The sequence below is a fragment of the Marmota flaviventris genome, chromosome 10 (genome assembly GCF_047511675.1).
Source record: "Marmota flaviventris isolate mMarFla1 chromosome 10, mMarFla1.hap1, whole genome shotgun sequence".
NCBI lineage: Eukaryota > Metazoa > Chordata > Mammalia > Rodentia > Sciuridae > Marmota > Marmota flaviventris.
This window is the reverse complement of record NC_092507.1, coordinates 8,185,009-8,210,246: the sequence shown is the minus strand read 5'-3', so window position 1 is coordinate 8,210,246 and position 25,238 is coordinate 8,185,009. Positions and strand designations below refer to the sequence as shown.

Sequence of the window (25,238 nt, the reverse complement as noted above, 5' to 3'; positions counted from 1 at the left end):
TGCTGCAGGAAGGGGTCATTCAGGGGCAAGTGGCCACGGGCTGCAGGGAGAACAGTTGCTAATAAGTGAGCGCAAGCCACGTGTCAGGTGACACCTCAGAGAAGTCCCACGACCCTACCAGGCAGAGGCTGCCATCCCCATTTCAGAGGCGGAAACGGAGACAGGGTTGGTCCCTTCCAGAACTCATAGTGAAACTTAACTGTTGCTGCGGCCCCACTGGGAGGCGGGGAGCTTAAGAGGTGTTTTGATCATTCGCCACACTCTCGTGGGACCCCATTAATTCTCTCAGGTGAGTTCTCGCACCTGGGGTCTGAGTTCGTTACCCCAGAGCAGGTTGTTACAAAGTAAGGCAGCCCCTCACGCTCTGTCCCTCCAGGTACACCCACTTCGCATACAATTTTCTGCCCCAAGTTGAAGCAGCACAAGGCCCTCACCAGATGTCACCATGCAGTCTTGGACTTCCTGCCCTTCAAAACTGAGACAAAATGAACCTCTTTTCTCTGTAACTTACCCCAACTCAAGTGCTCGGTTATAGCAACAGAAAATGGACCAAGACACTATGTTCCTCCAGTGTTCCTCCCAAATCTCAAGGCCAGGGCATCATGGAAAACAATCAAGACTACTGGCTGATAAATGGCAGAGGAGGGATTTGAACCTGGGCCTGACCCGAGAGCACTACTCCACTCTGCAGAGGAATGGCAGCTGGAGAGCCACCCTTTGTCCCTACATAGTTTTATTTCTACTCAGCTTGACACATCAGTGTCTGGTGACAAGGGACAAAAAAAGAGCAGGGCCCAGCCTGGGTCTTCAGGACTCACTCCTGGGAGGAGTGTGGAGATGGAGAGAGAGCTGCCCTGGGAAGTGGTCCTCCTGCTCCGGTTTAGGGACTGAGCTTCTAGGAATCCTGTAATTTCCAACCTGCGACACCGCCTTCCACACAATGGCCCTTTTGTGAAGGCAACAGCTTCCGCAGGACATTATCACTCGCTGTCACCCCTGCTTATAACCGTTCAGGAAGAGGCGGGGGTGGGGGAGTTTCTTTTAAAAACGTTTTTTATTAGTGCATTTTAATTGTACACAAGATGGGATTTGTTGTTACACATTGGAACCTGCACATAATGACATCATTTGTTTTATGTGGTGCTGAGGATCGAACCCAGGGCCTCACACATGCTAGGCAAGCGCTCTGCACTGAGTGCCAGCCCCAGCCCCAGCCCCGGCCCCGGGGAAGGGTTCTTAACAGCCTGGGAATTGCTGCCCTGAGGGTCCTTGTCCACCTGTCCTCTTGAACATCAGAACAGCCAGAGGTTAAGGAGCCCACCTGGTCTCTGTCAAGTTGGAGATGCCCCTGGCTCCTGAGCTGACCACATGGCAGGCAGCAGCTGGTTCGGGCTGGAGATGGGGCTGCAGTCCTGGGGGTGGGGTGGGCAGGGTCACCTGCCATGGCTGTGGGTCTCCTCCATCCCACACAGAGCCACATTCAGGGGGACGCTCCAGGCTGGCTGCATGCAGTGGGAGGAGGTCCAGAGTGGCCCTGAGCTGCACCCAGGTGGGCAGGGTTGGGGGCTCTGCGGGGCACAGGAGCCCAGGGCTTGCATGGCCCCCGTCTTCTCCCACCTCCAGAGCCTCCTTTCCCAAAGCTGCAGGGCTCATCCCAGCCAGAGGGAGGGAGGCCTGGAGAGGCCCAGGGTCCCTGTGCAAACGCCCTCAGGCAGCCCTGTGCAAAGAGCAGGCTTTGGCTCCGGGGTGTGTGTCGTGGAGGACGAGTCTGCCTCCGAGGACAAAAAGAACTGAGGATATGAGAAGGTGCCTGTCCTCGGCAAGTGTCCAGGATGCACAGGGATCCCTGACCTGGGGGAGAGGCCCTTTGACCTTCCTGCTCAGAGGCCGTCAAACACTCCATTTCCACCGTCATTCCTCGGTCTCACAATTTTTCTTTTTATTTTCTGCGTGTGTTTTCCTGGGACTGAACCCAGGGGCGCTCCACCGCTGAGCTACATCCTCTGCCCTTTTTATTGTATTCTGAGACAGGGTCTAACTACATTGCTCAGATGGTCAAGTCTGGCCTTGAACTCTCGATCCTCCTGCCTCAGCCCTGGAACTGCTGGGATTCCACGTGCACACCACCAAGCCCAGATCAATTCTTCATTTTTCCTACAGATTTTTAGAGGGTTAAACGTTTTGTCAACAGCCACCAGGCCATAGAGTGCCTTATCCTGTTAAAGTGTGTGGCCATATTCTCGGGCCAAGGTTGCCAGCCGGCTCTGCTCGGCAGGATCAGGGTGGTGTCCACTCGACCCTCAAGGCTGCAGCTCTGGGGGCCACTCTGTCCTGGCACAGGACAACTGGGCAACTACTGCCTGACCCACTCAAATTCCTGGCCAGCACCCAGTCCTGGCATAACCACCTCTCACGGTGCCTCGGACTCTCCAACTTTCCCCAAAACATCTGAGTGGTTTCAGAAACCACCCTCGTGATTCCTGAGCGGTCAACTTCCTCCAGAGAGGCTGGCTGGTGAGTAAACAGCTCCCGGGGCTGGCCCCTGAGGGTAAGTCCAGGGGTGTCCGGGCTGCACAGATGCTTCAGCGGTTACTTGTTTGTTCTAAGAGGCTGCAGGCCCAGGGGCTGACCCACAGGCGGGATGTTAGGGCAGCTTTAGTCCTTACTGTGGAACACAGAGCCCCTGAGGTCTCGGCCACCTTCTCCCTTCAGTGCAGAGTAGAGTCGAATGTCCTGAGCCCAGGGTGCTTTCCAGCATCCACACCCTGGTGGGTGCAGAGCAGCGGGAACGGGCCGCAGGGCGGGTGCTGGTGGCTTCTCAAGCGTGGCAAATCTATGAGGTGGCAAATCTAGGAGGTGGCAAGTCTGGGAGGTGGCTTTCCACTCCCAGGACAGAGCAGGAGGCGCCTCAGAACAGCGGAGGCCCCCCGCAGGCTGCAGGCTGCACACGGGAGGAGTCCCGGGGCAGAGCCGAGGCCCTTCGCCAGCAGCACTGGGCGGCAGTGCCTCCAGCCAGGGTGGGCGCTGCAGGCGCGGAGGTCTGCAGACACCTGGGCCCTGAAAGGCCTCCTGCTCGGGGCTGAGTGGGGACTTCTGGGAGGAGTGGATGGACCTGGGCTCACCATGGGGGCTGGGCAGGGAAGGGGCTGCCGCAGGGAGGTCCGCAGCCTGGGGAGGCTGGGGCGAGGTGCAGCGCCACAGCTGTCGCCCAGATGGTGCCAGCGCCAACACCCACTCCTCGACTTCTGCCACAGCCTGGCTGGGCACAATTCAGGAGCCACTTGTCAAAAGAAACTAACTTTATTTTTAGAACCACACACGCCAAACAAAACAGCTCCTCAGGAAAAACCCTCAGAGCCCAACTGCCACCACGGGCTTCCCACAAGCCTCTCAACCTCCCCCACTCCTCCTGCTCTTGAGGCCGATTGTCTGGGTCGCGTGGGCGGAGCCAAAAAAGTCCCCCAATGAGCAGCTCCGTAGTCTGAAAGGGCGGGGAAACAGCCCAATGAGCATCACCGCAGAGGAGCCAATCAGTTGGCAGCTAGAAGTTTGCTGGGGCCCCTGTGAGCCAATCATCAGCTGGCAGCTGGAAGTTTGCTGGGGCCCCTTCGGCTGTGGCTCTCAACATCTCCCCCTCTCTGTTTAAACACAAGCATGTGGCTTAGGGACCGTGCCTGCCTTAGGTTGTCCAATAGTACATATGGTCCTTACCCGTTATCGGATGAGCTGACCTCAAGGCGTCAGCCTCCTGTCTTAGGTTGGTACCATTGCAATTGGATCTCTTCTGTCCCAGATTAGACTTTGTATAGTGGAAAGCAAAGAGAAAACAGTAGAGGAAGGGGAAATCCTACCAGCATCTTCAAGGGATACTATAGCATTAACTATATACTGACTATCGGAAAATAAATTAAATACAGAATCTTTAAACATCACAAAAGCTTGTAAAACTGCATTAAGCTCTACCTTTTGAGCTGATTGTTTGGGTACTAAAAATGTAAAAGTTTGATCAGGGGTAACTATTGCTGCTGTACCATTATTTCACCCATCAGTGAATATATTTGGAGTATTCATGATAGGTGTTTTTCTTGTCATTTTTGGAAAAATTACAGGATGCAATGACCAAAAAGACAATAAAGGATTAGATGGTAAGTAGTTATCAAATGAAACATTAGATTTGCACATGATTATTGCCCAAGTATTTAACTCATTAGCTAATTCATCAATTTGATTCATAGTATATGGAGTAATAATTTTATTGGGAGAAATTCCACACTCCCTTTGCTGCTTTTATTCCTTTGAGTATTAATTGTCCTACAGCCTCAGGATACCTAGTAAGAATAGTGTTAGAAGAATAAGATAAATGTATCCATAATAATGGACCTTCTTGCCAAAATACTCCTGTAGGAATATTTTTTGTTGGTAGTACAATAAATAATAAAGGCAAACTTATATCAATTCTATCCAAATGCATATTTTCCATATATGTTTCAATGATTTTTAATGCCTTTCTTGCTTCAGGCGTTAACATTCTGGGTGAATTTGGATCTGATGGACCTTTTAGGATATCAAATAAAGGTCCCAACTCTCCTGTTGGTATACCTAGATAAGGCCTTATCCGATTTATGTTTCCTAATAACTTTTGAAAGTCATTAAGTGATTTGAGTTGATCTACTCGTATTTGAATTTTTGGTGGACGGACCATGGTTGAGGATAATAGAACTCCTAAATAATTAATTGGAAAATTTAATTGTACTTTATCTATTGCTATCTCTAGATTATAATTTTTTAATAAGTTTGTAAGTGTGGTATAACATTCTAGCAATGTGTTTTTAGCTTTGTGTGCTAATAATACATCATCCATATAGTGAAATATTTGTAGTTCAGGATTTTGATTTCTAAGTGGCTGGATTACTTTGTTAACATAAATTTGACACATAGTTGGGCTGTTAGCCATCCCTTGAGGGAGTACTTTCCACTCATATCTCTGATCAGGACCTTCATGATTCAGTGCAGGGATAGTAAATGCAAAACGTGGACTATCCTCAGGATGAATTTGAATTGAAAAAAAACAATCTTTAATATCTATAACTAAAACATACCAAGTTTTTGGCAAAGCAGACAATTGAGGAATCCCAGATTGAGCAGGTCCCATAATAACCATCTCATTATTAATGGCTCTTAAATCTTGCAATAATCTCCATTTACCAGATTTCTTTTTGATGACAAAAATGGGAGTATTATGGGGAGATACAGAAGGTTGTATATGTCCTTCTGCTAATTGTTGTTTGACCAGGTCATGGGCTGCTTGTATCTTTTCTTTAGTCAGGGGCCACTGAGGAACCCATACTGGTCTTTCTGATTTCCAAGTAATTTTTATTGTCTCAGTGGCCCTTTCTGAAAATCCAACCCATGTCTGTCTATTCCTTGATCTATTTGTATTGGTGCTGCTATACCTTGTTCTTGTTTTTCTAATCTTTTTCCTTTCCTAAAACCTTGTCTAGTCATAATAGTGGGTACATTTTGATTGATGTTATTTGTTAATGTCAAACCTAATTGATCTAGGACATCTCATCCCCATAAATTTATAGGAAGATGATCCAATACATAGGGCTGTATAGTTCCTTCACATCCTTCAGGATCCTTCCAATCTAATACCATTGCACTTCTATGGGGATTAGTCGCCACTCCTAGGCCTCGAAGCGTTTGAGTGGCTTGTTGTAATGGCCAATGTTTTGGCCATTCTTGACGAGATATGATGCTAAGGTCTGCACCTGTATCCAGTAGCCCATTAAATTCATGTCCTTGAATATTTAGTTTTAGCATGGGGCGAGAATCTAAATTTAAAGAAAGCATAGCCCAATCTACACCTGTGGAGCCTAATCCCCTGGAACCTCTTTCTACAGCACGACTGGAAAATTTATCATGTAGGCTTGGTATTATTAGTAACTGTGCTATTCTATCTCCTGGTGAAATTACTGATATACCCTTTGGAGAACTGGCTATAAATTTTATTTCACCTTCATAATCGGGATCAATTACTCCAGGACTTATCATAAGTCCTTTTAGAGTAGAAGAGCTGCGTCCCAATAATAAGCCTACCGTTCCTTTGGGAAGAGGTCCTTTTACCCCTGTGGGAATGATTTGAACTCCCATCTCTGGAGTTAGTACTGCTCTGGCGGAGGCGCAGATGTCCAACCCTGTGCTCCCTCTGGTTTGTCTGATGAGGGATCTGATGGACAATGTGTCCTGGGTACTACCCTGATGGGGTTGCTGGGTTCCTCCAGTGCTCCGTATATTTGTGGTTTGGGGCCCCGGAGCATTGGGCCCCCCTGTCCATTTTTTGGCAACGGAGCCCGATGCCTTTCTCCACGATATCATGGATAAATACCTGGTCCTTGTTCGTTTTTTGATAATGGAGTACCCTCTATGGTGGTTTGAGAACAGCATTCATTAGCCCAATGTCTCCCTCTACGGCATCGTGGGCAAATACCTGGTATTCTACTCCTTTGATACCTAGTTTTGTTAAACCCTCCTCCTATGGGGCAATTCCTTTTAAAATGTCCTGGGCCCTGAAAGGCCTCCTGCTCGGGGCTGAGTGGGGACTTCTGGGAGGAGTGGACGGACCTGGGCTTACCATGGGGGCTGGGCAGGGAAGGGGCTGCCGCAGGGAGGTCCACAGCCTGGGGAGGCTGGGGCGAGGTGCAGCACCACAGCTGTTGCCCACATGGTGCCAGCACCAACACCCACTCCTCGACTTCCCTTCTGACTCAGGAGAAAAAACCACAGGCGCTGGCACCGTGCCCGCTGGGAGCCATGTTTACAGTAACTGGGGGCTGGGGCGTGCCAGCAGGCCTGATGTGTCAGCTCTGAGGCCCAGGGACAGGGGAGGGACACAGGGTGTGGACAGGGACTGGGAACCAGCCTCGTGCTCACTCCCTCAGTGGGCGCTGGCCCGATGCTGGGCACTGGTCCTGGTGGCGAGTGTCAGGTGCCACCGCTGAGACCAGAGCTCTGGGCAGCAGCAGAGCCAGGTGCCCCATCCCCGGTCCACTACTAGACGCTGGGCCTCAGTCCAAGCCACACGATCTTCTGCCCCGCTGGCCTCCAAGGGGCACCAGCTGCCCTCCCGCAGCCCAGGTTGGGCCTCACTTCCCAGAGGCCACTGTGGGCCCCAAGTCCTCCTTGCCTTCTTCCTCCACAGAGAACATGACGTCCCCGCAGCTGCCCAGGGGCGGTTCTGTCTCCTGCTCTGGGTAATGCGGGGCATGGTCCACCTCCAGCTCCGGCTCCGGCTCTGCCTCAGGCCCCACAGGCCCCACGGGGCCCCGGCCCTCAGACGCCTCTGTCTTCACAGTCCCCACGATCACTGTGTCAGCCTTCATGATGTAGATCTTCTCTGCAAGGCAAAAGGATGGGTGAGGAGGGGAGGCCAGAGCCCAGAACGGGAGCAAGGAGGCAGAAGAGGGGCCGGGTCCCTCCTCCTCTACCACTGCTGCTGTGTGATTTCAGGCAGATGACACACCCTTTCTGATGCACAGAACTGGCCCACATGCTACTTAATGGGGATGCTCATGATTTTGGAGGCACTTCTTTGGGGATGGGTAGGGAAGGAGAGAACGTGGCTGGGAGACCAAGGGAGCTGTGAAGAAAGGCCAGCAGCTACAAGGAGCAGCCGCACCGAGCATCCCCAGGCGCTCCCCACGCGTCAGCTCTGGGCCCCCCAGACGAGACCCTGCAGCCTGGCAAGGTCAGATCAGCCCCCCAAGGTCATCAGGGGAAAGCACAGAGGGAACTCCCACCCGCCAGGCAACCCTCTCTGCTTCCATCCACTTGCCTAAAGCAGACACCTGGGGCCACTAACTTGTCCCCTCTGCCTGGGACTGAAAGTCCTGCATCTCAGGGGCCCCTCAGGCCACGCAAACCCAGCCAGCCGGAGGCACGGCCTTGGCCCTGCTAATCAGCAGCAGCTGGTGACCTGGATAGCCTCCGTGGGGGCAGTCTTGGAGTGTCTTGCTTGGGGCCCATCTCTCCGTGGCCTCGTGGCCTACAGGCAGAGTGGGTCTGGGTCATCATCACTTGGATGAGGACCCGGCACAGGCCCCTGGCTAGTGTGGGGGTTTCCAGTTGGGCTTCTCACGGATGGAGACACGGAGGCTCGGGGAGGTGAGGTCCCGAGAGGCTGGGAAGGCAGGTCGATGGCCTCAGGCTCCGGCCAGGGCCCAGCTCCAGCTGTCCCCCCCTAGACTCTGGAGGCTGAATGAGGAAACTCGAGAGGGAACTTGAGAGCAGGGGTGGGGTGGCACAGGGGTACAGGGACCCCTGCCTCCTGGGTGACCCGGTTACACCCATCAGATTTAGGAACCCCAGAAAGGTTCTCAAGGACCCTGCGTCCTCGGCCCGTTGCATAACACAGCTCTTCTATTTTGGGTTTTTACAAGCTCAGGAGAGAGAGAAGTGTTAGAAAGAACGGTGAGAACCAGAGGGCGGGGAACAGGGGACCGCGGAGAGCCCCAAGCCCCAGAGCAGGCAGCTGGCCTCGCGCCCCAGCCTCCGCCTTCCACCACGCCTGTGGGCCCCCCGCCTGGGGAGCACTGACCACAGGGGCCGGAGGCTGTGTGCAAGGGGTCCCCAGGTGGCGACAGAAGGGAGGGCAGAGGGCAGACAGCAGGAGAGAGGAGAGGCGGGAAGATAGGACGTCGGGGAAGAGTGGTTGGTTTGGACAGAAGCAGCCAAAGCTGGGACCAAGCTGTCACCCCTTACATGTCACTAGGCCTGGTCCCTCTGGCTCTGCCCCATCACAGGGCTGCCCACCTCCAGCTGTGGGGGGTTCTTCCTGCCCACCCAGGGCTCTGAGGGGGTTGTCTTGGACAGGGGAGGGGGGCCCCCCATGCCTGGTACCCAGGAGGAGACAGGAAGCTGGGGTGGCATCAGAAGGACAGGGGTCATCTATGTCCTGCTGTCCAGGAGAAGCTCCAAGGCCTTCCCTTGGCAGTGTGGCCTACCCCGCTGCACGCCAGTGAGGCCAACGGGCTGCTGGGGAAGGCGGCCCACGGACTAGAGCAGCCGGAACCTGGGGAGAGCCGGCCCTCCCCTCCCTCACTCGGCTCCCTGGGCCCCGAGTTCCAGCCAGGATTGCTCAGCGTGGGCTTGAACATTCCAACAAGGACTTAATTCTCAGGAAATTTGAAGGGGAAGCCTTTGGCATTTCCCCCAAACACATTCTTTTCAAAGAAAACTTCCTGAAAGTTGTGATTGCAAAAGTTTGTTCAAGAGGAAATACTGCCCTGAAGTTCTCCCACCGGGGCCTGCCATGGAAATGGGCAGAACATCAAATGCTCTCTGCTATTATCTGAGGGTCAGTTTCCCTCCCAGAGAAGGAGGAGAGGGGGCCCACCGAGGCCTGCCCCGGGGAGCTCCCACCTGGTAGAGGCGGGGAAGGCCCAGGCTGGGTGCTGGGCCCCTGGGTGGAAGAGCCCAAGGTCTCAGGGTAGGCAGCAGAGGGACACCTGGCCTACTCCGTAGAGCAGAGAGGGCAGAGAGGGCTTCCTGGAAGAGGAGCCTCAGGAATTTACTGGACTTGAGGGAGGGGAGTTGGTTGTTCCTTGCAGAGAGGCTCAGAGGTGAGACAGGTCTGAAAGTTCTGGAAACCACCATGAAGTGGGAGGCAGACCAGCAGGGTCCAGTAGGTGAGTCTGGTAGGGAGGGGCTAGCTTGACTGCCAACTGAGAGCCCCAGATTTGTGCTGAAGGGGACGGGGAGTGCGGCAGGGTTTGAGCAGGGGTGGAATCTGGGCAGGTACATACTTTGGGGGAAGTGCTCTGGTTGTACCAGGCCAGCAGCAAGTTTGTCCAAGCTCAAGGGCAGCCACAGCTGGGGAGTGCTGGGTTCCCTGGCCCAACATGGTCTCTGTGCTTCTGCAGAGGCCAGCGGACAAGCCAAGGGCTGGAGAGCCCAGCAGATGCGGGTTGAGGCCCAGCTGCATCCTTCTCAGCCATAGGAGAGGCAAAAGGACCTCACTGGGCTAAGCCACAGCTTCCTCCTTTGTAACATGGGGAGAAGGACACCATCCCCAGAAGGTGTCATGACAGTAAGAGGCAAAGACATGTGCCAAACAAGTGGCAGGTCTCAGGGTCACGGGCACCTCCACTCCTGTCTCTGGGTGGGGGGCTGGGGTGGCCTTCATATCATCTTTCCTTTAACGATAGCAGACATTGTGCTCAGGAATCTATGCTCAAGTCCCCGGTGGTTCCAGGAGGTCAACCCATAGCCATTCTACCTTAGCAGAACTCACACGGGGCAGCCGCAGGGCAAGATGCAGGGGAATCCTGCCCTTCCCGGTGGACCTCGAGGTCCTAGGGTCTCCAGTTTCCACCCAGAATCCAGCACCCAGCTCCCCGCAGCTCCCCGAGCCACACGGGGAACCCTGAAACAGGCTGACTCACCGATCTTGTTATTGGTGTGCTCTGTGGACACTCGGGGCTCAGGGGGGTCCCTGGGGGATGAGGGGGCCCCGCCTGGGCTGGAATCCAGCAGGGGCAGGCTCTCCGGGCAGGCTGCCCCCACACTGACACAGGTCTCCACAGCCGGGGGGCTCACAAAGCTCTTTTCTTCTGTGCTGGGCTCGGTCTCCAATGCACTTCTGGGCTGCTGTGGGAAGGGAATGGGTGCTGAGCAGGGCATCCCAACTCCCCATGTCCCCAAATGGTGACACCCTCTTTTCTTCACCCCTAAAACCTCCAGGGAGTCTCCCCTCTGCTTTAAACCTTACCACAAGCAGGGGCTGGGGTTGTGTGTCAGGGGTAGAGCGCTTGCCTAGCATGCTTGAGGCACTGAGTTCGATCCTCAGCACCACATAAATGTAAAATAAAAATATTGTGTCCACTTAAAACTAAAAAATAAATATTAAAAAAAAATATATGTTAAAAAAAAAAGCTACCACAAGCATCCCAGGGAGTGCTGTGCGTAGCATCCCAGGCACCATGGTAGCTTTTAATTCGTACCAAATAACAAGGATGGCAGTCAGCGACTCACACGGTACCCACTGTGTGCAGAGCCCTGTTCTAACACAATAGCGCGTCGATCCTCCCAACCATCCCATGAGGAGCGGGATTTCAGCACCTGCCCCTTTAACAATGAGGAAACCAAGGCACAGAGGAACCGAGTAACTGTATCCAAGCGTCTCAGCCAGCGCCCCTCCGCCAGCTCCCGAGACCAGCGCCCTACCTCACGTCCCCACACAGCCCTGGGAAGCTGGGCCCAGGACGGGGCACCAGGACAAGCCTAGCGAGGCCCCAGACGCCCCCTGTACTGGTGGCTGGAAGAACTGCGGGAGTGGTGACAAAGGCCCCAGCCCAGCGCAGGGCACATGGAGAGCACTTCCTAAGGAATGAGGGGACCTCCCCCTCGGAGGCAGCTCAGGAGACACAAAGCCAGGCTCAAGCCCTCATGGAGCCCTGACTAGTAGCCTCTTAACTTGTCCAGGCCACTGTGTCCCTTTTGTGAAACAGGACAACATAGCAGCTCCTGAGGGTCACGAGCACCCGAGACACTTTTAGAAAGCAGGTGGCCGGCTTGCAGCCAGTGCTCAGTAGGTGGCGAGTTTAAGTTTGTGCTGCTGGTTTGCCATCTAGCTTCAGGTCTTCAAGACCCAGGAGTGGAGGACAGTGGGACGCCGAGCCCTTCTCCTGACCCGACGGTCCTGATGCAAGCCCTTCTGGAAATCCCCTGCGGCTGTGCCAGGAGCCCAGGCTGCTGTGGGTGGAGCCCTCGTCCCTGGCCCGGCCTGCCAGGCTCCGTGCTCCCCGAAGGGGCCCAACTCTGGGCACTTGGGAGAGAAGGGAACGACCCTCCCCCGCGGCCCTCAAACCCACAGGCTGATGGGAAAGGTCAGACCCAGGGGCTGGGTGAGGTATGGGGAGGTACTTACTGCCAGGTTCCTCCTGGGTCTGGAATCTGCAGAAAGCAAAGAACAGCAGCTTCAGCCAGGAGGGGGCGGCCACCAACCCCCCCCCCCATACCTGTCAGCTTTCCCGCAAGGTAGGTGGGCGGTGCTGACTCCCAGCCCAGGACTCAGGCCCTCAGTCTGGAGCATGGTGGCGGGTTCAGGGTCAGGTCACCTCCCAATGCTCAGCTGAGTTGGAGACCTGGGGGACCCCAGGGGACCTCCCCTCCATACTACTCTCACTTGGAGGGATTAAGCCAATTAGCACACCGGACCCTGCCCGACTCCCCACACCCCAACAGGCACAACGGCTGGTCAGGGGGAGCACACGCCCCAACCTGAGCCCAGGAGGCTTCTGCTGGCCAGAAGGTGCCTGTGGCTGCTGCCACCACCTTGCAGCCTCTAGGGGCTGGACAGCCCAGAATCCTGAGAGTGCCCTGCAGAGCCCCCTAGAGGACCTCAAGGCAAGGGACAGGGAGGACAATGGACCCTGAAGGTTTTAGCCCTGACGGAGGCTCCTGGAGCCAGCTCCCCCCAGGACCTTTCCGAGATCCACTTCGTCTTCCATGTGCCTGAAAGAGCCCGGGCTGCCGGCCTGGGGAGGACAGTGGCTTACTTCCTCCCGAGCCACCCTGTGTGGTCTCAGGAGGTGCCAAACAGTGAGTCTTGGGCATGACCTTGACTTTGGTTTTGTGTGTGTGAGGCGGGGTATTAAGGGTTGAACTCAGGATGCTCTACCGCTGAGCCACACCCCAGCCCTTTTTATTTTTTTAGACAGGGCCTCACCAGGTTGCTGAGGCTGGCTTTGAACTTTTTTTTTTTTTTTTTTTAATATTTAGTTTTTAGTTGTAGTTGGACACATATCTTTATTTTATTTACTTATTTTTATGTGGTGCTGAGGATGGAACCCAGGGCCTTGCGCGTGCTGGGCGAGCGCTCTACCGCTGAGCCCCAAGCCCAGCCCTGGCTTTGAACCCTTGATCCCCCTGCCTCAGCCCCCCAAGTCACTGGGATGGTGGGCGTGCACCACTGCACCTGGCTCAGGCACAACCCTTACCTCCTCATCTAAAGGGCCCCCAGCTCTGGTGTTCTCCCTCGTGAACCAGGGGCCGGGTCATGGCTGAAAATCTCCTGACACTTAATGGCCCACTGGCCAGCTAAGAAAAACAGGGGGGCACCTGCCATCGAGTCCACGACAGAGCAGGCCACCCAGGCCCAGCACAGCCCTGAAGGATCCCACAGAGGCCACCCGCAGAGACCCAGAACGTGCTGTCAGGCCTGTGCAGTGGGCCCACCTGCCTAGAGGTCAGCCCGCTGCCGCTAGGACACGCTTTCTGGACCCGGCAGCCCTGAATCCCCGCCGACACGTCTGTGCAGGCCAACCAACCAGCCAACGAGACAAAATGCCAATCTGACTGCAGTGTGGCCGTGCAGCAGGACCCTCGGTGGCTTTAGGACGCGCTCCTGGGGCTTCGTGTACAAGCCCGTCAGCAGTGGACCGCGTCTGACGGGGAAATGGGCCAGACTGAGGCTCAAAGATAACGAGGCAGAGCCTCAATGTAGCCCACGTGCCCACCGACGTATCTTCCTGGTAACTGCTGTTGGGGGGAGGGGTGGGGGTGGGGGGTGTCACATCCGGAGGTCACAGCTTGGGACCTTGAGGGGGATGCCATCCTCTGCCAAGTCACGACTTTGATACTCTTTGGCCTCAGGCATATTTTAAAAAATGATGTCAACGGAGCCCAATCTCTCTCCTGAGAGTAATCTGGAATTTCGTAAACAGCCAGCAGCTGATGTTTGCTGCCAAGGCTTTGGGGAGGGCCAGGAGAAAAAGTGTGTACCGAAGTAACAAGACAAAATAAACAGAAGCAACCAACTCGGCCTGGGGAGGAGGTGTCCAGCTGGCTCTCAGAGATGCCCATGCCCTGTGAACGGGTTGGTTGGTTGGTTGGTTTTTGGGCACCAGGTGCTGAACCCAGGAGTGCTTAACCCAGAGCCACACCCCCAACCCCTTTTTAAGATATTTTATTTAAAGACAGGGTCTTGCTGAGTTGCTTAGGGCCTCGCTAAATTGAAGAGGCTGGCTTTGAACTTGCAATCCTCCTGCCTCAGCCTCCCGAGTTATTGGGATTTGTGGGGGCCACCGTGCCCAAAGGGTTTCATCTTTTTAAGAGCAGTCTGTGGTGAACCTCAGCCCTTTGGCCCAACTGACCTTCTCTGGGGACCACACCCTCAGGAAGTCCTAAAGAGAACCAGAAGGCAGAGGACAGCGGGTACTTAACAAACACCTGAAAGGCAGCCAAACACCCCGCGGGGCCACCTGGGCGGACGGCAGCAGCTTACTTCACTGTTCTGAGCCTGGTCTCCTTATCTGGAAAGTGGGACAGACCTACCAGCCCCTGAAGGTTTGATGAAGGTCGGGGGGGGGGGGGGGCTCTCAGCCTGCAGTGACCGGGGCTAAGTCAGACCAAGCCCCTGGACCCTGGGTGTGGCCCTCTGTTCTGTGAACTTCCTCCCCCACACCCAGAGCCCGGTCTCGCTGCAAGAAAAACATCAGACCAAGCCCAGCGACGGGGACATCCTGCAGAATGCCTGGCCACCGCCTGCAAACTGCCGAGGCCACCAAGGTCAAGGAAAGCCTGAGCCTTGGGCCACCGGAGGGAGGCGATGAGAGGACTAAAGGTGGGGGTGGTGGCACCTTATGAGCCAAGTGAGTGTGATGAAGTGTGGGTGTCACTAACAACAAGGAGACCACGCCACTGTTTACAGTGACAAAGGACACACTGTGTGAGATGCTAAGCAGGGAGGCCTTCCTGTGGGGGGCTCGGAGGACCCTGAGCCACCTTCTCAATGTTCCATAAATCTAACGCTCCTCCAAAAAGTGAAGTGCATTCAGAATTTTTTTTTTTTTCCTGATCAAAATGTGACCAAGGGAAAGTGCCAGGCTGCTGCTGGCACACAGTGGGTCCCACAAAGCCTGGGGTGTTGACACCGCTGGCCTCAACCTCGCGGAAAAACAGACCAGCAGGTGACACTGAAGACGCTTGAAAACAAGTGTCAAATGACACAAGGTAACAAGGCAGGATCCAGAAGGTTCTGGCCTCTGCCTGCAGCCCTGTGACAACCCGCAAGTGCTTTGATAAAGACCCAAAGCAAATCCTGCCGAGGGCAGAGGTCAGATTTCACAAAGCTTCAGTCCGGCTCAGTTACGGTTTCCTTGCTTTTTGGAATAACCACGATCTTCCCAGAAAATCTCCGGGGGCCAAGCCCAGGTCACACTGTGCAGCAGTGACCTGGGGACAAGAACGTGGCATCCCAAGGCTGCTCGCTCAGTGGGCCGAGCGCCAAGAGCACAATGAGTCCTGACTCAGGTGTCAGAGCTCTGGGTCCCTCCCGTCCCTGTCACAGTCCTCCTGCAGCCCCGAGGAAGGAGTAGGCGTAGAGGCCCCGCCAGGCTTTGGTGCCAGGCGTCCCTAGGTCCACACCTGGAGCTCCTTGGAGAGATGACCCAGGAGGGGTTCAGGGAGGAGGGGACAAGATCAGCCAGGAGTTTCTTATAAGTGATGCCGGGCGCAGTGGCGCACACCTATGATCCCAGCAGCTCTGGAGGTTGAGGCAGGAGGATTCCAGGTTCAAAGCCAGCCTCATCGATTTAGCGAGGCACTAAGCAACTCAGAGAGAACCTGTCTCTAAATAAAATACAAAATAGGGCTGGGGACGTGACTCAGTGGTCGAGTGCCCCTGAGTTCAAGTAACAACAACAAAAAAAGAAGTGACACAGGCCTATAATCCCAGTGACTCGGGAGGCTTCGGGAAGAGGATTGCAAGTTGGAGGCCAGCCTCAGCAACCTGGCAAGCTGCTACCTCAAAATAAAAAATAAAGATTCAGGGATGTAGCTCAGTGGTAGACCCCTGGGTTCAATCCACAGTACCCCCTCCCCCTAAAAAAGTGTCCAAATCACTAAGAGATGGGGGGCATGTCACACAAGGACACAGGAGCCAGCTTGAGGGGGCTGCCCAGTCTGGGCCAGTGACCTCGCAGTCTGTTACAATGGTGGTAACTAACAGATCATGACAGATGACAGCACATTGAATCAAACAGAAATCCAGGAATCCATCTGGATATAAATGTACAAATGAAGAAAACGAAACCTGATAAGAACTGGCTGCTGACACAATCTCACAGGGGAGAGGCCTGGCCGACCTCGGCTTCCAGGAAGGGGCAGGTGGCGGCCCAGCAGGATGCCCTGGAAGGCCGGCATCGCTTCTGACATCCTCCAGCCCAAGGCCTGACCCACTCACAGCAAATCCCAGACAATCTCCAAGTCGGGCATCTGCTGGGTCCCCAGCCTGCACCCTTCCTGAGCGCCTGGGGTGACCGTGATGGAGAGAGGCAGAAACTGGCCCAGGAGGGAGGGAGGAGGCTCATTAACACAGAGGTTTACACCTGGGGTTCTCAACCAGGAGCAGTTTTGCCCACAGGGGGGCCTAGTGACAATATCTGGAGACATTTCTGGTTGTCACAACTGGGGGATGTGACTGTCATCTCGTGAGCTGCTGAACATCCTATGACGTGCAGAAGAGTCCCCACAGCAAAGAATCACCTGCTCTGTGGCACTGAGGGTGACATCAGAAACCCAGCCTGGGGGCTGGGGCTGGGGCTCAGTGGCCGAGCGCGTGCCTAGCATGCCTGAGGCGCTGGGTTTGGATCCCCAGCCCCACATAAAAAACCAAATAAGCAAAATAAAGGTTGCATCCATCTACAACTAAAAATCCCCAAAAAACCAGCCTGGGACTGGCTAAGCACGTGGCCTTCAGCAAGGTGACCACGTCTTCCTGCACCTTGGGCTGCTCATCTGCAGGGAGTAGGTGCCTCACAGGTTGCTGCAGGTGTCAAAGGAGATCAAGGGTGTGCTGTGCCAATGCCTGTCACCGGGACACGGGCAGTACAGTCGAGGCCACTCAGGGATGGAGCGTGAGCCCCAGGGAAGGAGAGCGCCCCTGGAGAAGTCCCCGATGTGCCTGGGGGTGGGGGAGGAAGCACAGTCCCATCCACTCCTCTCTGGCCCATCCCCACAGTGACACTGGTCTGAAAGCTTGGAGAGCCAGGACAGATGCTGTCCCTCACAGAGCCTGCTCCAGGATGGACGGACGGCGAGCATATCAGGGGGCTCCTCCGCAGCTCCTGGGCCGGGGGCTGGAGTGGCGCCCGCTGTCTGTGCCCACCTGTGTCCTGCTGCCTGCCGACCCTTCCCTTCTCGGGCCTGGTTACCCAGACCCGGGGGACCCACAGGAAGCCAGGGGGCCAGAAAGGGCCTGAGTCAGACTGTCCCCCGCTGAGTCTGGGCTCAGGTCCTCAGGTCTGGCCTCTTAAGGGAAGGGAGGTGTCTTTGGGCCTTTTTTTTTTTTTTTCTTTTTGTAACAAAACTGCTCTCACAAAGGTTTAAAAGAAGAAAACAAACTGCCGGCAATGGAAAGTCTAATACTAGAAAAATGTCAAGAAAGCAAATGGCAGTTTCAATGCGACATGGAGCCCGACAGCTCACGGAAACAGGCTTGAAACCACCAAAACAAAAAGCCCCTGCAGAGGGAGCGCAGCTCACGTCGGAAACTCAGCGGATTCAAAACAGCCTCGGCGGACCGTGTTTTTGTGCCCAGGTCAAGAGTCGGCCCACTGCCAGGCTCCCAAGGGTCCTGGGGGACTCTTGGGACAGGGGCAGTGGCTGTGTCTCTAGACCACTGGGCTCTTGGGTGGGCACTGGGTGGTGGACAGAGCTGAGGGGAGGAAGCAGCAGGAAGCGCTGAGGCCCCTACAGCAGCTGGACAGAATTCCCAAGGAGCAGTGCCCCGGCCAGCTGTCCCCCACCCTCCGAGCCTCATCTCCTCCCTGTGGATCGACCACCACCAGGTCACCAGAAGCTGCCTCATAAGCCAGGAAGCAAGGCAATTCCCCAGTCTATGCAGAGCCCAAGAGTCAGGGCCCTGCACACAGTAGGTGCTCAGCTGATGCCTATGGAGTGCTAAGGAGGACCTCGCCCAGAGAGGCTGCCCAGGGAGACGAGGCCCTGGGTACGAGATGACCCAGGGGGCCCTGGGCACGAGGTGACCCCGGTCCCAGTGAAAGCTGCAGGAACCCTGCCTGGGCCCGGGGGGGAGGGGTCAGGAGCCCTGACTTCTGCCTGGAAGGTCAGCCTAGAGGTTGGGTGGCGACAAGAGCAGGGACCAGGGAGGGGTCAAGCCACCTGGGACCCGGGAGGCCTGGACTCCTGTGGGAAGAGGCCCCAGCGATCAACCGAGTGCTGCCCGTGGGCCTGGGCTCCGCAGTGCTCAGGAGGCCACTCGATTCCCTCCCACGCGGCCTTCCCAGTGGGCCCCACTGTCCCCGCTTCACAGGCGAGGACACTGAGGCACAGGCACTAGGCAACTCCCCAAGGCCACGGGGGGGGGGGGGGGGGCCTGTAAGGGGTGGACGCTGGGCTCGGCCTGCAGGCTGCCCTCTTCACCTGGGCCCCACCAGGGTCTGCTCAGGAGGGCAGGAAGGGGGGCAGTCAGGACAGGGGGGCCAGGCGGGAGGGTGAGAGATGCGGTGGCTTGGTCCGCACCAGCGCCCCGCACAACCCAGAGCCCCAGCCCAACCCACAACCAGTTTTCTCCCACGTTACATCCCCATTAGAGACGAGGCTGGAGAGAAAGGAGGGGCGGCCCCCGGAGGCAGTACAGATGGGCCAGGGCTGGGCTGGGAGGAGGCCAGTCTCCCGAGCCCAGACCCAGGGGGCGCTGTGGGACACTTACCCACAGGCTCCAGCTTGGGCGGGAAGGGCTGGGCTGGGTGGCACAGGTGGAGCTCTGAAATGACATCAGGAAGAGGGCTGGGCACTGGTCCCAGATCGTGGGACAGGCAGGGACCCCGGCCAAGCTGGCCCAGAGCAAGCATCCTTCCCAGGTCCCCAAGGACACCTCCACTCACTCTGCCGAAATCGCCTCCTACAGGCCCTCTGGTGACACAGGAGGAAGAAGGTGGAACCAACCACCAGAACCAGCACCATGATCACCCAGAAGAGCATGGGTCCTGAAACACAGAGATGTCCTTTATTCTTTGCCCAAGAACACTGAGCTGGGGGCCTTCACTACAACCACACAGGACTAGCCACAGACTACTTCCTCCTTCTCTTGGGACTTGGATTCCATTGTGGCTAACAGTCGTTGGTCTTTTCCCAAGCCAGAGCTATATCTGATCCCGCCTTCCCTACCTGGCTCCAGGAAGCTGATTGATATTTCTAGCTGCAAGAAGAGCAAACCATTTTAGAGGTGTCAAGGAAGCTGAAGAGGAAATTGAGGTTCAAAAGAACAAAGACTGGGGGCCGTGGAGGAGGGCACAGTGTGGCTAGAGCCAGGGCAGGGAGGACGGATCACTGAGGAGGACGGAGTGGAAGGCTGATCAGATGGGCCGTCTCAGCCACGCCTCAGAGAAGCAAGGGGCCTGCTCTGCATGAGCACACTCAGCCAGTTAGCGGCCATTACTGTCTCCAGCCCCCTCCCCATCCTACCCAGTCACCCTGAGGGGTGGGAGAGTCACCACGCAGGCCAGGCCAGGCAGACCCCGGAGCCTGTGCGCTTGTTATCTGGGTATAGATGTGGGGGTGCAGCCCAGGATGGGGGGCTCTAACAAGTTCCCAGGGGGACTGAGGCTGCAGGTTCAGGACGCAACTTTGAGAACTACTGGCTTGAGAACTATCGCCACCTAGCGTCAGTGGCTGGAACTGCCAGTCCTAAAAGGGATTGCCTGGTTATCAGTTCACGGGAGCTAAGGGACGGTGGCCAATGTGCCTCACAGGTGCTAACCACATGCCACATGCTTACAACCCTGCACGGCCTATGCTGCTACCGTTTCACAGTTGAGAAAACCGAGGCTCAAAGGGATTATGCAACTAGTCAGGGTCGTGTAGTCACTCAACTAATGTTTTTCTGAGTAGCAATTACAGCCGTATGGATAGGACGTGAGGAAAAAAAAAACCCTATTTGCAATAGTCAAAGAATAGGAGCTGGGTGCAGTGGTACAGGCCCGTAATCCCATGACTCAGGAGGCTGAGGCAGGAGGACTGTAAGTTCAAGGCCAGCCTCTACAACTTAGCTAGACCTTGTCTCAAAATTTAAAACTAGAAAGGGCTGTCACTCTGTGGAAGAGCACCCCTGGGTTCCATCCCCAGTAACAACAACAACAACAAAGGTTGGGGCTGTGGCTCACGGTAGAGCACTCGCCTAGCACACGCAAGGCCCTGGGTCCGATCCTCAGCACCAGATAAAAATAAATAAAATAAAAAGATGTAAGCATAATATTTAAAAGAAGAAGACAGAAAGGAAAGGAAAGGAAAGGAAAGAAGCATACAAAGAACAGCAATTAGCACGCAGGCAGCTGTAAGTCAAGCGCCAGGAGTCTGGGGTCAACCTTGATTCCCCACCCCCGCCCCAGGCCACACCTCCCAGCCCCTCCCCATCCTTACCTGGGTCCAGAATGGGCTTTCCCGTGGAGGGGAGGGAGACGGTGGAGCTGGGCAGCATCCTGCTGGTGTGGGAGTCCACCAGGGGGCTCAGGGTGGGGGCCGTGCTGCAGGGAGAGTCAGACAGGGGTGATGATAGAGTTGGAAACGGGGGACAAAGCCTGGGTCCCCAGAACCTCTGCCCAAAGTCCCTGCCGGGGACACTGCAGGGACAAGGTTTCCAGCCTTCTGGCACAGAGCCCAGAATAGCTTGTGGGCTTGACATGGGGGACCCAGCCCAGGCCACTCTGCCTCTAGCCCAGCTGTCCCAGGAACCCCCGGGCATGGCAGGGGCAGTGCCATCTCTGCCACAGCCAGAGGGAGAAGAGGGGACAGAATCACCTGGCAGGAGCCTCACTGCTTCCTGGGGTGCTGCAGTCGGGGTGGGTCCCTGGGGGACGCGGCTCATAGGTGGTGTCCCTCTCAGCCACACCTGTGGGGTGGGAGGCAACATGGAGTCAGAGCCGAGGAAGAACCCGGGTCTCCAGGGAGGACTTAACTGGGAACTGGGGACCCGCCGGGAGGTAGTCACTTCTGAGATGAGCAGATCTGTGTTTCAGAGGTCAAAACAGAGAAGCTGTGTTCGCCCAGGAGGGGGCCCTGGGCTCTGGGCCTCCTGATTTTACTTCAGAGAAACCTTGAAGGAGGGCCCGACGCTGACCTTCCCAATTCTGTCTGTCCCTCTCTGACTCTGTTTGCCTCTAGAACTTTTTTCCTGAGCTGCTTTCTTCTGCAGCGACCTGGATTCCGGGAACAACAGGTCTGATTGACAGGCATCTTGATGGCAAGAAGGGCCAGGTTGGCAGCACAGATCACCGTGATGAGCTCCCCTCCAGGCAGGGGCGGTGTCCCAGGAAGGAGCCCAGGCAGCCCGGAGGCATGATGGGGACTGAATCATCCCCTCAAGCCATGAAGCAGGATCGCCTCCTTCGCCAGCATTCCCCCTCGCTATAAGACCTCCAGGTTTCTGTCAGCCGCTCTGTCACTGTGCCTCTGTATCTGTCCTCCCGGTGTGGCCATTAAAGCCCCTTTCCTTCCCTTCCCCACCACTGGGGACGGGCAGATGGAACAGAGGGCTGACTGTGGCCGTGGGACTCCAGTTACAACCTGAAATCCCCTAATTTTTAAATGTAGTCTTGATTCTTTAAGGGATTTTTTTGAATCAACTTTATTGTGGCATAATTTTTTTTTTTTAAGTGCTGGGGATCAAACCCAGGACCTGCGCATGCTAGACAAGTGCTAAACGGTGCTCACCCACTGAGCTATACCCCCAGCTCCCAGGCATAATTCATGTACATGAAAAAGTCCCCTCCGTGCACAGCTTAATGAATTCTGATGAATGTAATTATAACTCCAATCAAAACAGAAACCATGGGGCTCCGTGGTAGAGCACTTGCCCCACATGTGTGAGGCACTGGGTTTGATTCTCAGCACCGAATATAAATAAATGAAAAAATAAAGGTCCATTAACAACGAAAAAATATTTTTTAAAAAAGAAAAGAAACAGAAACCACTTCCACAGCTCCACAAAGTTCCCTGGCCGCTCTCCTCCTCCCCAGCCCTCCCCAGCCTCTAGGCACGGCCAGCCATTGACCTGCTTCACATCCCCACGGGGGAGTCGCCTGTTCCAGAATCTCATACAGACGGATGCATTCAGCACGTGCTCTTTGGTGCCTGCCTTCTTTCACACGGAATAACGTTTCCGAGATTCACCCTGCGACAGGACCCTTTTATTGCCCGTAGCAAGCTGCCATAGCGGTGGGACACTGTCATATGTCTGCTCGTGAATTGAGCTTATCGCCAGTTTGAAGATAAAGCAGCGTATCATTTCCTTTCTCTCCTACCCAGGAGGGGTGGCTGGGTTGTCCTGTTGGACAAAGTGTTCCGAGCTGGTCACCTCTGATCTGACCCAGTGACCATATTGTACAGATGTAGAGGACCACAGAGCTCAAGACAGAGCCAGGACGCAGGGAGGGGCAAGGGCCAGCCCAGGGCTCTCTCCATTGGACCACACCACCCCCTGCCTGTGGCCTGGGCACCTTCTTATAAGCTTACCATTAACTGCTTTTCTGAAGCAGAAAAAATTTGGCCCACATTTGAAACAGGCTGTGACTCATTACTACACCTCTCTAACCCACAGCCCTGGTGGCTGCACTTCTTTGATGTGGTACAAAGAACCCCCTCAACACACCTCCTTTCCAGAAAGATCTCACAGTGCATCTCAAATTTTTCCTGAAACACACAGAAGAGACAGTGGGACCCTGATTAGTCTCCTTCGGCTGCTCAGGTCCTCAGGAATTCTCCTCTTTAGGGAGGTCTCCCAAGACAGATGCTGCATCTTTTCCACCTATTTCCTGGATTACTGGTACCTGAATCAGCTGAAGTCTGGTGGCCATAGGGTACGGGAAGTGGATGTCATTTGTTAGGAGAGCCTCTCTATATTAGTAAGTCAGCATTTGAACTGGCATTTGAAATGTCATTGGACTTCAGTGAGCTCTACTTTGAGAGGACAGGGAGTTCTGGGGCCCAAACACACGCATCGTGTCTACACCCAATCAATGCTATGAGAGCAGAGAGAGTCCCATGTCTCCCAGTGGCAGCCTGGTGTGGTCAGACAGCCCAGGGTCTGAGCTGCTGCTGGGACACCTGCTGGAATCCAGCAACAGAGCTGCTGTCCCTCCTCTAAACACAGAGGGACTCCCTGGGTGCCTCTCATTCCCTCTCCAGAGGGAATGTAACTTCCTCCTCCCTCCCTGGGTTAGTGACCCTCCCTGTTTTTCTCCTCCTTTGGATCAGGAGATAAAGAAGAGGCTCTGTCTAACCCCCTAGGTAGTCTGACTTGTTCTCTGGTAAGGGTCTACTAGAATAGTGGGGAGGGTCTTCCTACTTTTAGGTTCCATTTAGGAACTTAAAAAAAAAAAAAGACATTGGGGAGGATCATGAACTGAAATTGATTTCCATGCATGCATGAGGTTGTCGGAATAAACCCAACTACTGTGTATAACATAAAGCTCTAATTAAAGCCAACCAACCAACTAAAGAAACAAAAAGGATAATATTTACTGGACTAAAGTACTTCTCTTTGAATCCAAATACTCAATTCCTAAGCCATTTTTAAATTGTCAAATTGTCTTACCTTCAAGGTGAAATGGATTCTCTTTTTGTAAACCGAGCAATTGCTCAAAATCAGGTAAAATCTTCATGTTCACATTTGGACTATAAATTTCTTGTCAGCTTTTTGTTTTTCCTGGAGTTTCCAACTGCCTTTCTTTTTTTCTTTTTTCTTTTTAGATTGTTGTTGTTGAGAAAAGAATAGTGTGCCTCCCCCACATCCTCAGACTGTTCCACTCTACTAACCATGAATAGCACAGCAAATGTCCCTTTTATCCTGGAGACACTTCCCTGGAGCCTTCCCTGTCCCTGCTCTGATCTGGCTCATCTGTCCTGCAGCAAGCTGTCATTCCGGGACTTTTCCTTCCTGTTCTCCTGTGGTACAGTCACTGTTTTTTAGGTTCCATGGATTCCTCTCCTTTTGCTTTTTGCCACCTCATTTAGCTGCATCAGATCTTCAAACAGCTCTCTAAGAGATGATACACGAAGAAAAGTTCTGGACATTTTACACCAGAAAATGTTTTTATTTTGTCTTGAAATTCAATTGCAATTTAGCTGGATACACATAGGTTCTGAACTAAGACGAAGGTGGTATGGTCCAGTGGAGAGTGCTAAGAGCTGACCCTCGGGCTCCCTGCACTCCAGCTGTAGCCTCAGTTCTGTGGTTTGCTCCCCCCATAAAACAAGGTGGCTGGGTGGGATCAGAGGTGCCCAGCTTTGGACTGCCCCTCAGACATTCTGACTGTGTGCCCAGCACAGTGACCCTCCTACCCCAGGTATTTACTCATGAGAAATAAAAACATCTGTTCACCCAAGACTTATCCAAGAAAATTCACAGCTGCATTTGCATTGTAACAGCCCCAAACGGAGGGGTGTGGACGTTCACCTTCACGCCTGGGTGTGCGTAATTCATTCCTCCTGCTTGCTCTTGGTTGGTCCTTTGATCTGAAATCTCATATTATTCAAGTCAAGTGCACAGAGAACGTTGGGGTGACACTGTGGGTGTGAAGCCTATGGCAGTGACCAGGTCAGGAGGGCCTTGGAAAACGGGCAGAAGACCCAAGGTGATAGGGTGTGCACGGAGGGAACCGGGATGCCTCGGCTGGCAGGAGACCTAGAGCCAGCCGCTATTTGTACTGGGAGGGCCACATCGACACGGTCACCAGCCTGAGGCCACCAAGGCACTCTGGGAAAATCACGAAGGCAGAGTGCCACCAGATGTCCCCACTCACAGGCTTGGCCAACAGGCCTCAGCAGAAGCCAGCACCTCCCTGCCACAGCGGCCCGCCAGCCCCCTCTACTGGCGATGCTGGACACTGCGCCCACAGAAGTGCTTCCAGTTCTGTCCAGAACGGCAAAGGGATCCCCAGTAACCACACTTTCTAAAGGCCATTTTGTGTCCTCTGAAGTCTCGCTGTTCCTTTTTCATAGTATCTATGTTCACTTTACAGATATGACAAGATCTTGAGTTTTCCCATAATTTTTTTAAACTTTATTTTTTCCTTGTAGGTGGACACAAACAATATATATATTTTTATTTTCATGTGATGCTGAGGATGGAACCCAGTGCCTCATGCGTGCTAGGTGAGCTCTACCTCAGAGCCACAACCCCAGCCCCTCCCGTAAATGTTTTTAGTGTTGATTTCTCT

At 54.6% G+C, this 25,238-nt stretch overlaps 1 protein-coding gene and 1 long non-coding RNA gene across 2 annotated transcripts in view; one reads left to right on the top strand and one right to left on the bottom strand.

The window, feature by feature from the left end:
• Positions 1-1,035: 1,035 nt before the first annotated feature.
• Positions 1,036-25,238, bottom strand: part of Tnfrsf8 (TNF receptor superfamily member 8) — a 64,566-nt gene continuing 40,363 nt past the window's right edge. The window contains exons 9-15 of the mRNA XM_071618542.1: positions 20,821-20,911; positions 20,443-20,546; positions 18,909-19,010; positions 18,734-18,787; positions 11,927-11,952; positions 10,443-10,647; positions 1,036-7,396 (exon numbers count right to left, since the gene is read on the bottom strand). Of these exons, the coding sequence (XP_071474643.1) occupies positions 7,146-7,396; positions 10,443-10,647; positions 11,927-11,952; positions 18,734-18,787; positions 18,909-19,010; positions 20,443-20,546; positions 20,821-20,911 (833 nt within the window). The 3' untranslated portion in view covers positions 1,036-7,145. The remainder of the gene's footprint in view (positions 7,397-10,442; positions 10,648-11,926; positions 11,953-18,733; positions 18,788-18,908; positions 19,011-20,442; positions 20,547-20,820; positions 20,912-25,238) is intronic.
• Positions 12,048-14,821, top strand: LOC114102329 (uncharacterized). Its single transcript, XR_003584493.2, has 3 exons — positions 12,048-13,532; positions 14,178-14,346; positions 14,469-14,821. It is a non-coding gene; the product is annotated as an uncharacterized lncRNA (long non-coding RNA).